Below are 13,540 nucleotides of genomic sequence, written 5' to 3' on the forward strand. Positions count from 1 at the left end.
TAATGCTACACGAAAGAATGAATCAATCCATTGTCAGATTTGTTTAACAATCCTTCTTAGAGTGACCGCAGAACAATTACAAGCCCTTTACCCACGCACTTCCCAGCGCCTTGGTGGGACCCTAGCACCTCAGAAAGACGCGCCGGCATCTCTATTTAAACCTGAGTTCCTCCTAACACTAGGAGGAGGCCAAGAGCTTCGGGACACCACTTAAACAGGGAGAGGGAGGCGGGACCTATTGTCAAGTCACGCCTTTCCCACCTGTGACTGGCAAAGATACTAGCCAATGGGTGTCGGAATAGGGCGCGCCGCCGCCCCGCCCCCCTGAGCGCCCCGCGGCCCCCGAGGCACCCTCTGGCCGTCGCTTGCCTGGGCGGACGGTGAGCCTTGCGCAGGCGCGGAGCTTAGACCTCGCTGCAGCCCCCATCGCCTCCGGGAGTCGCACCCAGGGAGTCCGCCTGCTGGCGCGTCAGCGCTCTCCCCATCGTCTGCCCTCCCCGGTCCCCCCAGCGCCCTACGCGCCCCGATGGCGGAGTTGCGGCCTAGCGGTGCCCCCGGCCCCGCTGCGCCCCCGGCCCCTGGCCCTTCTGCCCCTCCGGCCTTCGCCTCTCTCTTCCCCCCGGGACTGCACGCCATCTACGGAGAGTGCCGCCGCCTTTACCCTGATCAGCCGAACCCGCTCCAGGTTACCGCTATCGTCAAGTACTGGTATGTCTTGGGCCGTGGGGAGATGGACAGGGGCGGGCTGGGAAGGGTTAAAGCGCCGAGGGCGAAGTAGTTTGCGGGGAAAGAGGAGGGGGAAGGAGAATGGTTAAAGCACTTGGAAGGAGGGCTTCCTGCTGAGAGAGAAGAAGTTAAGGCTCAAGTTAGGAATGGGGACAAAGGGGTTAACGAAGCCTTTGGGTAGCGAAGGGTTAACGAGGGGGGTAGATGCAGGGTAAACTGGGATTAGGAGAATAGAGTGAATTGGGGGTGTGGGTAGGAGCAGGGGGGCGCATACGACAGGAGAGAGGGAACTGTAAACGTGGTGAAAGGAGGGGGCGCCTGTAGGGGGTCATTAGAGGGCGAGGGGAAGCCCGGGCGGGGTGGGGGGCGGCTGAAGTGGGATGAGGGAGGCGAGGCGGGGCCTGGGGAGCATCTGAGAAGGCTTTGGAGCAGCGCGGCTGGAGGAGCTCAGAGGGCAGGAGACTGCATAGGGTAGGGGCGGGTGTGGGTCTGTGGCTTAGGAGGGGAGCAAGTTGTGAGCATTGTGCTTGCGAAGGGATGAGGAGGAGGTCTCCTTTGATTCCTTCCCTATGAGCTCAGACATCATATCAGTGCAGTGCTTTAGCGTTTGAAGTTTGGCGGAGAAACTTTTCCTGATAAACTTTGTGCTTACTCTGCATAGTTCTCTTTCTCCATGCAGAGCTTCCTCTGGGTTCCGCAGCTGCTTTGCTTTAGGTCACTGGCTAGCACAGAGGCAGGCAGGGTCAAGGGAGATCCATGGTTTGGCTCAGAATCGAAGGAGCTTGCAGTAAATGGTGAAGAGCTGGGACTTGGACAGGGAGGATCCTGCAGTGGGATATTAAGAGGAGCTTTGTGGCCCCCCGCTTCAAGATTTAGGCAGTAGTTCCTCAGGGAAGCTGAGAGTAACCCTCAAGCAGCTCTGTTAAGACCAGACCTGTGTTCAGATGGGCTGCCCCTGGGATGGGAATGGTCTTTTCTCATTTAACATTCCTGTTTGCAACCTGTCTCTTCCTGCTGCCTCTGGGCAAAACAGGTGTTAGGAGGACTCTGGAAAAGAGCCTGTCTTCCTGGTCTTTCTGGACCAAAAGTTGACTGAGAGTTGAATCTGTTCAGAACCACATTCATGCAGGCACTGTATTAGACGAGCCTGCCCCATCATTGAATCCTGAACAATGATTCAGGCAGCTGCTTGGGGTGTGGCCAAAGGAGAGGTAGACCCAAAGGGGCATGTGAATAGAGTGAATGTCTTTCCCTTTAGGATTGAGTCTTTCTCTTCTGCGACAACCTCTTACTTCCTCTGGAGATGGCAGAAGGTAGGCTGTGTAGAGTTGAGGCTAGCTACCTGTGCCGATAGGAGGATGTAAAGAGGCTGACAGTGTGAAGGGGCCTGGGAAGCAGCCACCTGCTCCTTAGGGAGAGCTGTGGGAATGCCTGCCTCTGTCTGGTAGCCAGGAGGTGGTGTGGTACAGTTCTCTCTGGCAGGTACACTGTTCTTTGGTTGAGAGGAGATTTTGAAGAGAGCATCTGAGTGAAAAGCAGCTCTTGATAACTTAATCACCCATTCTCATTGTGCCTCTATATTTAAGTATGTATAATGTTCCATTCCCTTGGGATGTGTCATGAGAAAAGGGGACTTTATGCCATGCTGTTTGTTCAGGCCTCATTTAAGGAGAAATTCCTACTCAGACTTGGGCAACTGTTGGGTGACTGTGGAGGGTAGAGTTGTGTGTAAAAGGTATTGAGGAAGTTCCTTTGTGGTGCATTGGGTTAAGGATCTGGCGTTGTCACTGCTGCAGCTTGGGTCACTGCTGTTGTGAGTTTGATCCCTGGCTTGGGAACTTCCACATGCCATAGGCATGGCCAGAAATAAAATAAAATAGTTTAAACAAAAATAAATGAAAGGTGGGAGTTCCCGTCATGGCTCATTTGTTAACTAATCTGACTAGGAACCATGAGGTTGTGGGTTCGATTCCTGGCCTTGCTCAGTGGGTTAAGGTTCCGGCGTTGCCGTGAGCTGTGGTGTAGGTCACAGACGAGGCTCGGATCCCGTGTTGCTGTGGCTGTGGTGTAGGCCAGCGGCTGCAGCTCCGATTAGGCCCCTAGCCTGGGAACCTCCATATGCCATAGGAAGCAGCCCTAGAAAAGGCAAAAAGACCAAAAAAAAAAAAAAAGAAAAAAAAGAAAAAAGAAAGAAGAAAAAGAAAGATATTGAATACATACATGCAAAGGACTAAGATTGGTTTGGGAATCTTTTTTTTTTTTTGCCTTTTTGTTGCAACTCTGTTAACTAGGCCAGGACTTATCTTAAAAGATGGTCCAGGAATTTCTGTTGTGGCTCAGCAGGTTAAGAATGTGACTAGTTAGTCTCCGTGAGGATTTGGGCTCAATCCCTATCTCACTCAGTGAGTTAAGGACCAGGCAACACAGGTTGCAGATGCAGTTCGGATCCTGTCGTCGCTGTGGCTGCTGTGTAGGCCAGCAGCTGCAACTCCGATTTGACTCCTAGCCTGGGAACTTCCATATGCCACAGGTGCGGCCCTAAAAAAGAAGAAGAAAAAAAATAAAAGGATGGGCCAGTATCTAATGATGAGTCAAAAGGGCTGTATAGCATTTTGTGGAATTAGAAATGCTGCCTAGATGCAGAAATACATGAGAGGGAACAGCTCAGTGACCGGTTCTTTCTAAGTTCAGAATCTTGCATGATTAAGATTCTGAAAGTAATTCATTGATAACACTCGTGTTTGGGATCCCAAAATTCCTCTTCAATTTTTGTAGCAGGATGGCTGACAGAGGTAGCCTCGGTCTGGCTATGGCCCAGGGTACCTTGAGATTCTTTTTCTTGTGACAGAAGGGTGGCTCTTTGACTAGTTGTGGTCTCTAGCCAACAGGGACATCCTGGCTGAAAGCTGAGATGCAGGGAGCTGAAGTGGAGAGGCTGAGCCAGTGCCCTGTGGCCTCTCCAGTCTCACAACCTCCCTGTGGCGTGAAGTCAGGTGTTTAGGACTTAAGTTGAGGGATGATCTGGGTCCTGGGATAAGATTTTTTCCTAAGTGTGATTATTTTCCACATATTCATCTGCTGCCCATCAGGTCTCTGAGTAAGTAGAACAGAATATCTGCTGGAGACAAGGTTAATTTTATCTGATTCTTGGTCATTCTGAGCAGTTGAGGTTTTAAGGTAAAGCAATGCCCTCCTTGATGCAGTACCCTCTGGGAGACTTGGCCAGAAAGAGGGCCGCCAGGGGGGTGATAGATGGAGGAGGAAAGAATGGACACAGTTTTGCCACTTGTTGCCAGTTGGACCTAGGCTGAAGGCTGGGCAGGACTGGAAATCTGCGGCAGGAAACTGGAGCAGATATGGAGCTTGTAGTCATGCCCATCTGTTCCAGGGTTCTGCAGTTATCATGGGGTCCTTCCAGGGGGAGCCCCTTTTCTTTCCTCTTTCCCCTAACAAACTTTTCTAGATCCAGCTGGTTGTGGAATTAGTCAAATGATTTGGCAAAAGCAGAGTTAAGGAAAGACGTGGAGATTTGTCCCTTTTCCTAATCCACTCAGTTGAGATTCTAAGCTATTTGTAGCAACTTTCTTACAAGTCCTATATAAAAAAGTAAAAAAAAATTTAAAAGCTTAGCATTTCTTAGCCGAGAATAAGGATTTCCACAAAGGCAAATAATATCCTGGCAAAAGAGGGTGAAACCAGACCTACTGGTTTTAAATACCTTGAATTGCATGGAACTGGCATGCTTGCTGGATCACATGTAACATGTCTTTTATTTGGTTGTGAGCATTCCTTCAGCATCCAATCCCAGTTGCAAAGTTTATCCCATCCGAGTCTCAGGGGCAGGCAGGGTTTTGCAGTCTGTGGAACAGTCAGGTGTCTGAGGCAGCTCAAGTGCAGTGTTTGTGGGCTAAATGCAGAATTCCTTCTGCTGATGGTTTCCATTTAGTCTTTTGCTCAAGTCTACCAAGTTTACCCATCCATTCCAAAGAAAAGCAGGATTTTTTTTTTTTTTAAGAAGAGCACTAATTACTAAAGGGAAAACTTATTGAATTAAATCCTCAGTGAGATAATGACTGACTCTCTTCCTCATCTGCCTCTCTGTTGGAATTATGGGGGAAATCTAATGTGGTCCTCAGAGGCCCCAAATCATTTAATGTTCCAGCTCTACCTTTGAGGCAGTGGTCTCCCAGGATCATCTTCCGGATGCAAGAGCTCCCAGAGCTCAGCCTGGTTCCTGCAGTTCTCTGTGCAGAGCTGCGCTAGCCTAAGTTTGGCCTTTGTCACTTGCATGATAAAAGATCAGCTTTGGTCTGGGGGCTGGAGGCCCGGGTCTGGAGGCATTGGGTCTGTTTAGAACAAACTGTAATTAACATAGGGCACAATATAGTCTTTCAGGAATTAGCTCTCTAAGAGGCAGGAGTGGAGCTGAGCCTCTGCTTCTAGGAACAATGCCCATGGGGGATGCTCAGGATGGTCTTTCAACAGAGGCCAGTTGATTGACTGATGCACCTCTTGCCTTGAAGCATGACATCTTTACAGGCATCATAGAAGAGAAAAAAATTCCTGCTAATCTCATTTGGGACTGGTAATTTCAAACAGGAGGAAGCCAAAGGGGCAAGCACTCAGTCTGCTTTATTTCTTCAAGAGGTTCTACCTGTTGGCTGTGGGAGAAGGGAGCTTCTTGTGCTTGCGGAATTGGGCTGCCTCCAGCTGCCCATCCTTTGGTCTCATCATAGAGAGGTGTGGCCTCTCGAGTTATCTTTAACCCCAGGTTCCTCCAGAATGGGGCCTTGAGGTATGTAAGGCAGAGCCCCTTAGCTTCACATCGTCTGCTTTAAGGCTCACACTGACACCTCTGTGTTTTGTCTTTTGCAGGTTGGGTGGTCCAGACCCCTTGGACTATGTTAGCATGTACAGGAACATGGGGAGCCCTTCTGCCAACATCCCCGAGCACTGGCACTACATCAGCTTCGGCCTGAGTGATCTCTATGGCGACAACAGAGTCCATGAGTGAGTGTGTACCACGTGCCCACCTTCCACCTGGCTATTCTTTAGCCTTGGCCCTTATTTCTGAGGTTTTTCTGATCAGGGTGATCATATTATCATCTTTTGAGATTGGCATTTCTCACATGGAACCTCTGGATTTCTGCTCTCTGTCTGTATCTCCTTGTGCCAAGGTGGTCCAGGTTAGCACCTGAGCTCTGCTCTTGTGGTGCAGGAAAGTGTCAATGATGAGCAAGGGTTCCAAAACCATCAGGTTTTTCCCCAAACTTGTTCTGGTGTTTGAGCTTAGAGGACAGGCAGCATAGCCATGTCCCAGACTTGGGTTGATTCCTCTATGTCTACTTCCTTTTCGCCCTCCAGCTTATTATGCAAAAGTTTCAACAAGAAGCAAAGTTGAAAGAATTTTGCAGTGAACACTCCTATACCACTATCTAGATTCTACCATTCATATTTTATTCTACCTGCTTTATCATGAATATATCCATCTCTTTCCATCTGTCCATCCTACCCACTTCCTTTTAACCTGCAGTTATCTGTGCTCAGATTAGCTGCAGTACATCCCCCCCCACTTTTTGGCCTCCCCATGGCATATGGAATTCCTGGGTCAGGGATCAGATTCGAGTTGTGACCTAAGCTGCAGCGGCAGGAATGCTGAATCCTTCACCCGCTGTGCAAGGCTGGGGGTTGAACCTGCGTCCCAGTGCTCCCAAGATGCCACCAATCCTGTTGCACCACAGTGGGAACTCCTGCAGGACATTTTTAATCCTAGCCTTTCTTCCATTTGCTGCCCTGTAACACTTGTAAATCATGTCGCCCTCCTCTACTTCCCTCTATAATCATTGGATTTGAACAAATTTTATTATTAAGTTAAACATTGTCAACTAAAACAATAGCAGCAACAGTAATAATAAAAGCTCTCAATTGTTAAGCACTGATTATGAGCCAGGTACTCTTCTAATCACTTTATAAGTATATATGTTAACTAATTTTATTTTCACCACAACCCTAAAATACTGATAGGTACTAATATTTGCCTCATTTTATAGTTGTGGAAACTGAGACACAAAGAGGTTCTATAATTTGTTTAAGGTCACACAGAGTGGAAGTGGTGGAGCCAGGATTCTAGCACAGGCAGTCTGGCTCCAGAGTCCATATTCTTGTATTTATTTATTTATTTTTGGCCGAGCCTGTGACATGTGGAAGTTCCCAGGCGGAGTCCGAACCCATGCCACAGCAGTGACCTAAGCTGCTGTATTGATAATGTTGGCTCTTAACCTGCTATGCCACAAGGGAACTCCCAGAGTTCATATTTTTAATGACTGTGCACTATTGCCTCTTAAAAGATTGTACCATGTCCTCTAATAATTTTAAATTAATTTATAATTAAAAAATTGGGAGTCCCATCATGGCTCAGTGGTAATGAATCCCATTAGTATCCATGAGGATGCAGGTTCAATCCCTGGCCTCCCTCAGTGGGTTAAGGATCTGTCATCGCCACGAGCTGTGGTGTAGGTCGCAGTGGCGGCTCGGATCTGGCATTGCTGTGGCTCTGGCATAGGCTGGCAGCTACAGTTCTGATTTGACCCCTAGCCTGGGAACTTCCATATGCTGTGGGTGCAGCCCTAAAAAAAAACAAAAACAAAAAACAAACAAAAAAAAGCAAAAAAAAATTTTTTTCCATCTATATTGTATTGAAGGAGGGGTTCTTCAATTTAAATGTAGTTTTCCGGAGTTCCCGTTGTGGCTCAGTGGAAACGAATCCGACTGGGAACCATGAGGTTGTGGGTTCGGTCCCTGGCCTCACTCAGTGGGTTAAGGATCCAGTGTTGCTGTGAGCTGTGGAGTAGGTCGCAGATGCGGCTAGGATCCTGCATTGCTGGGAACCTCCATATGCCACAGGTGCAGCCCTAAAAAGCAAAAAAAATCAAAAACAAAAAAAGAAGCGGCGGCGGGGCCATGCTACAGCTCTGCCATGAAAAAAAAATTAAAAATATAAAAAATAAATGTAGTTATCCCTCTCCTTCATTAGCATGGTCAATCAAGAGCTGATTTTTATTTCTGTTATATTCTTTTCTGTCTTTTGCTTTGCGTACTATCTCTTTTACCCTCTTGCACCATCTTTTTGGTATCTTGGTTGTGGCTGCTTAGCCTGTGTAGATTGAAAGAGTGGCAGGACTCTTCCTCCTCTCCCTCAGCATAAGACTCTGATTCTGGAGATGATGAAGCTACAATGAGGAAGCAGGTGATAGTAATCTTTTTTTTTTTTTTTTCCTGCTTTATTTTAGTTCTTACCGTCTTTGTGTCAAATGCTTTACAATCTTCTCTGGTTCTTTGTTATTTCAGGTTTATAGATAAGGAAACTGAGGTGGGGTGGTGGTGGGGAACCCCAGGGTTAAATGAATTGTCTAAAGTCACATATATAAGCTGTAAAAGAACTAGGGTCAAACTGAGCAGTCCAAAGTCTGAGCTTTTAACTTAACTGCTGGGCTATACCACCTCTCTGATCGCAGACCCAACTCAGCTTCCTCTTTCATTAAGCTTGGAGGCCCAGGCCCCATCTCCTTACTGATCACGTGTTGGCAGTGATGCCTGGGCCTGCCTTTCTAGCCTTCCAAATGTATCTATTGCAATGTCAGCAGAAGATGTTGGGAACAGGGAATTAATCTTGCCCGAATTAAGACCCTGCCTTACATTATTAATAATGGAGATAGAATAGCAAACAGATGTGGGGAGTAGCGAGAGTATGCTGGGCTTTATATTTTTAATAAGAACCTGAGGAGGACATTTAATGCAGCTAGCCTATACCTTTTTGTTGACAGATTTATTCCAGTTAAAAGAATAATGTTTTCTGTGTGGCCTAAAGATTCTTACAGTCTATCTAGTTATGAGGTACGGGTCCAAGGCCCAGACGAAATGAAAAACATCATTAAGTCCCATATTTCAGGAGGGGCAACCTCTAAACTTGCAAAAGGGCTTTCTTTGTTCAGCAGTGCCTGCCCTCCCCCATATGTGTGTGTCATTTCTGTGATAAAACACTCTGATATTCAGATGTCACACATGATAATAATGAGACCTCCATTGGGGCTTTTGCCTCCCCTTGAACCTAGTGCTTTCTGGTATTACACCGTGACACTGGAAGGACATGGGGAGAATGTTCTTGGATATTTACCCAGTTCTGGTCTATGTTGCAGAAGTCAAAAGTACCTTTGTAATTGGCCTTTTGCTGGTGTGACTGGTCTCTTCTCGATCCTGGTAAGTTTCTTGAAGAAAAAAATTTGCTTTTCCAAACATTTCATGTGGCCAGCCCTCTTTAAAACTGATTCATGGATTCTCATGTAATTTAGTGCTTAAAATAGAAAGGTGCGTGTTCTACCCTCCAGTTCAAGTGCTAAGAGGTGTCGAATTGGAGTTATGGCAGATGAATCTCTGGCAACATTCTTCTTCTACTGTCTTTTGACTTCTCATTCAGCGATAAAAAAGGACAGAAGCCTTTTTGGGTTTGGTTCATTTATTCAGTATTTATCAAGCATTTATTTGTACTAGACACCGAAACCATAATAAATGTCTTGGGGATGAGATGCCAAGACAGATTCCTGTTTCAAGGAGCCCATGTTGTAGAGGGAGGATAGATGTAGAGATAGTTACAGTACTGAGTGAATAAATGCTACAGTCCATGGTGTACAATGTAATCTGTGAGCACAGCAGAGCCAGTGGCTTGTAGTCAGCCTGCTGGGTTGGAAGAAGCTCCAGGGAGGAAGTGAAGTTTCGGAGGGACCTTGTAGGAAGGGGCTGGGGTAAGAGCTGCAGCCTGACACTCTAGGGCAGAAACATTCGCATTTGCAACTGAGAGGTGCTTCAAAATCTTCTAGCCCAGTATTTCCAATATTTCTAGTACTGTCTTCATAATTTTTTGTCACCTATGGTGTATTACCTACTTTATATTCTCTTTAAATTAACCTCTCTTTTAAAGTAGATATAGATATAATTTTTGGGGACACACCCCCAACATGCAGAAGTTCTTGGACCAGGGATCGAGCTCAGGCCACAGCAGTGACAATGCCAAATTCTTAACTCTTAGGCCACCAGGGAACTCCATAAATATATTTTTAAAAATGAAATCATGACCATGTATGGAAACTAGTATCACTTGCTGTAATTTAAAGGTAATAATGGGAGTTCCCGTCGTGGCGCAGTGGTTAACGAATCCGACTAGGAACCATGAGGTTGCGGGTTCGGTCTCTGCCCTTGCTCAGTGGGTTAACGATCTGGCGTTGCCGTGAGCTGTGGTGTAGGCTGCAGACGTGGCTCGGATCCCGCGTTGCTGTGGCTCTGGCGTAGGCTGGTGGCTACAGCTCCGACTGAACCCCTAGCCTGGGAACCTCCATATGCCGTGGGAGCGGCCCAAAGAAATAGCAAAAAAAAGACAAAAAAAAGGTAATAATGGAAGTAAACACAATGATGATGAGCAGTCTTATTAAATATTAGCTTAATACTATGGCCTGTCACCTGTCACTGAATATTCTAAGCCTGAAGTCAGCTTTCTCTTTGTTCAAGAGATTATTAAGTATGAGCAAGGTATTCAGAAGACATGCTGACACCAAATAGAACGTGATCCTGGGTATGATTAGAAAAATTGAAAGAGGAGTTCCTGTCGTGGCTCATCGATTAGCAAACCCAACTAGCATCCATGAGGACTTGGTTTCCATCCCTGGCCTCGCTCAGTGGGTTAAGGATCTGGCGTTGCCATTGGCTGTGGTGTAGATCACAGATTCGGCTTGGATCCCAAAGTGCTGTGGCTGTGGCGTAGGCTGGCGGCTACAGCTCTGATTGGACTCCTAGCCTGGGAACCTCCATATGCCGTGGATGCGGGCCTAAAAGATAAAAAAACAAAAACAAACAAAAAAATTGAAAAATAACTGAGAAGAGAACTTTCTTTTTAAAAGTATGAATCAGTATTTCTTGTCACAAACAAATGGGAAACACTGACCTAGTCCTTCTCCCTTAATTGTGCAGTTTGAAAAGTACGCAGCCTGCCAAAGGCTGTATAGCAGCTTAATGAGAGCAGCAGGGTCTCCTTACATCTAAAATGTTCTATGCTAGACTAACAACTGGGTCCTACTGTATAGCACAGGGAACCATATTCAGTATCCTGTAATAAGCCATAATTGGAAAGAATGTGAAAAAGAAAAAAAAATATGCATAATGGAATCACTTGTTGTACACCAGAAACTAACACAATATCGTAAGTCAACTCCACTTTTTAAAAGAAGTGTAAAATAAATCAATTTTTAAAATGTTCTATACTTTTTCTCCTGATTGGGGAGAAAAGAAGGTATGGGGAATTGTTTGTGCTTAAGATAATAATATAAGCAAACTTTTTTTTTAAGTTTTTACTATATTCCATGTTAGTGCTGAGTTCTTTATATAAAATTATCATTTTATATTATCCTCATAGTAATTCTATGACATAGGAATTCTTATTACCTCTTGCTTATAGATATGGAAATTTAGGCTTAGAGAACTTATTGCAGGGGTGGTAAATTGGCAATCAGTTCTAGAGACCCTAAAGCCTGTATTTGTAGCTGCTGTGCTATATTGCCTTTCCAGTTTAAACAGTCAACAGCCTTTATTAAACACCTATTGTATACCCCATCCCATTGAAGATTCTTTATCCTCACAGCTTGTTGAGGACAGAAGCCCAGGGGTGTCCTATGTTTCTTCTTGCTCCTGGCAGGCTTGTTTTGGTGGGCAGGAGGGGAGCCCCACCCTGGTGGCCCTGCGAGGAGTGAAGAGCAAGCTGATTGGATGAATCCTGGGTTGGCCAGTTCCATCCAAATTCTTTCCCTGTTCACATTCACTGAAGGAAACAGGACAAGAGCGCACTTGTTTGGATTAAAAGGTTCCTAAGAGGCTGTTTCTAAAGTTGGAGAGGTGGAACAAGTTCCAGCCCAGGGCAGCCACAGGGGAGATCAGCATGCTTTTCTAGGATCCCCAAGGGCACCCCCAGCTGACTTCAGTGGCAGGGACTGTCCTGTGCTCCCCCCCCACCCCCCTGTCCGGGGGGTTTGGAGGTGTGAGACAGCTGAGCTTCAGCTGCCAAGTGCTTGTAGCTCTGGCCCTTCCCTTTGTGGCCAGGCAGCTGTAGGCTGGAATGCTGGGATTTGCAGGGCTATGGACGAGGTGGCTTCAGCACCGCTCTCCGTGAGGATTTCTGGCTGCACTCAAACTACAGGGGGCCTAACCAGGGCACAGGAGATTGGCTAGTTGCAGAGCGGGTTTGTGATCTCAGGCAGACTTCCCTGATGGGATTCCACTGGACAGGTCATCTGCTGTATGCACCGGGCTGGTTCCAAAGACAGCCTTTGTGTGGTGTTGGCCTGTAGGCTGGCCCACACGTCGCCTCTACCTCCATGGTCGATCTGGGCTCTGCCCCACAAACTCTGGTTTCTCGGCTGGTATGTCAGTGGAGTGTGTAGTTGTTCTTGCCCCCTTGGGGGCTGGAACTGCTGCTGACTGGCTCCCCGAGGCTGCCTCTACTGGGTTGGTGGAGAACCTCCTTTTCCCTTTGGGTTTCTTCCATCTGGGCTCTGCACCTAATGTGTTATTTATTAAAACACTGGATACAGATTAACTTTTCCACTTGTTGTTTTGTGTGGCCTTGGTCCCCTGCAGTTGGGAAATGCTAATATTCCCTCCTCAAAGCGTGGTTGGCAGGAACTTTTTAGCATGCCATCTCATCCCCTGGGGTTTCCAGTGGAGATCCTGCCTTTGCCATAGCACACCTGTCCTGGGAGTGTGGTTCCTCCTCCAGCTGGCTTTTGCATCCTTCCCAAAGCTCTCAGGAGGCTGACCACTGGAATGCCTCTTTAAGCCACCCACAGATGGCAGGTCCCGATCCTCCCCCTGGCTGGGCACAGCAGGCTGAGGAAGTGCTTCTTAGGCTTACTGGGAGGCAGGCCTCCCCGAAGCTCTGGTCCCTCCCTCTGTCTTTCATCTCAGAGGTGTTTAGTTTCAGGATGACTGTGAAATGGTGGCGCTCTCAGCTAAGGGCTGGGGATTTGGGCTATTTAGAAAGAGTCGGGCCCCCTTGGCCTTGGCCTGGGGTGGGAGTAAGGGCCAGCAGTGGGGCTAGTGCCCTCCTTGAGGCTGAAACTGCCGCTCTGGGCAGGATTTAAGGCCCCAGATCTCTGTGTTTTGAAATGTTGAGAATTCCTTTTCTTTTGTAACCACAGGAAGACCTGAGGCATTATGGGGCTACCAGCAGATCTGTGGGAACGCGGCATCATGCTTTGTGAAGCATTCATTTTCAGCACAGATTATTATTATTATTATTATTATTATTATTATTATCATTATCTCTTCCTTCATGGGCTGGAGATTCTAAGTTCTCCAATTCAAGGAGTCCTTCTGCAGTAAGGGGGCAGTTGGGAAGAGATGCCTTGAGCTGGCTCGGTGAAACTGACTTTGAAAAGTCCCAGGGGCTTGATTATTCAGGAGTGACTGCCAGGCCGGCGTGGCTCCAAGCTGGTCAGCACTGGGAGATTTCCTCCTCTTCCTGCAGAGAGAGGCAGAAATTCGGAAGTCTTTATGGGTCTGACAGGATCCGATCTCTCAGTCCCAGGATGCTCCCCAGCTAGCTCCCCTTTAGACTCCTGTCTTCCACACCATGGCTTCCCCCATGCACGCTGGTCCTTGCACCTGCCGTGTTCTGGGCCTGAGTTTGCCAGCATCTGCCTTGCCCAGCATTCTGACTCAGAGTCCTGACTCAGGACTTTGGCTTTTGCTCCTAAATTTGTTCCTCTGTCCTGTC

At 47.3% G+C, this 13,540-nt stretch overlaps 1 protein-coding gene across 3 annotated transcripts in view; it reads left to right on the forward strand.

Annotated features, from left to right (window-relative positions):
- The first annotated feature begins 318 nt into the window (after nt 1-318).
- The window catches only part of SUFU (SUFU negative regulator of hedgehog signaling), a 129,691-nt gene continuing 116,469 nt past the window's right edge, over nt 319-13,540 (forward strand). The window contains exons 1-2 of one of the 3 annotated variants that reach the window (XM_047762195.1): nt 319-708; nt 5,602-5,736. In XM_047762195.1, coding sequence (XP_047618151.1) covers nt 527-708; nt 5,602-5,736 — 317 coding nt within the window. In that variant the 5' untranslated portion in view covers nt 319-526. The remainder of the gene's footprint in view (nt 709-5,601; nt 5,737-13,540) is intronic. The other 2 variants (XM_047762194.1, XM_047762196.1) reach the window with 2 other exon arrangements.

Source organism: Phacochoerus africanus, chromosome 15, assembly GCF_016906955.1.
Source record: "Phacochoerus africanus isolate WHEZ1 chromosome 15, ROS_Pafr_v1, whole genome shotgun sequence".
NCBI lineage: Eukaryota > Metazoa > Chordata > Mammalia > Artiodactyla > Suidae > Phacochoerus > Phacochoerus africanus.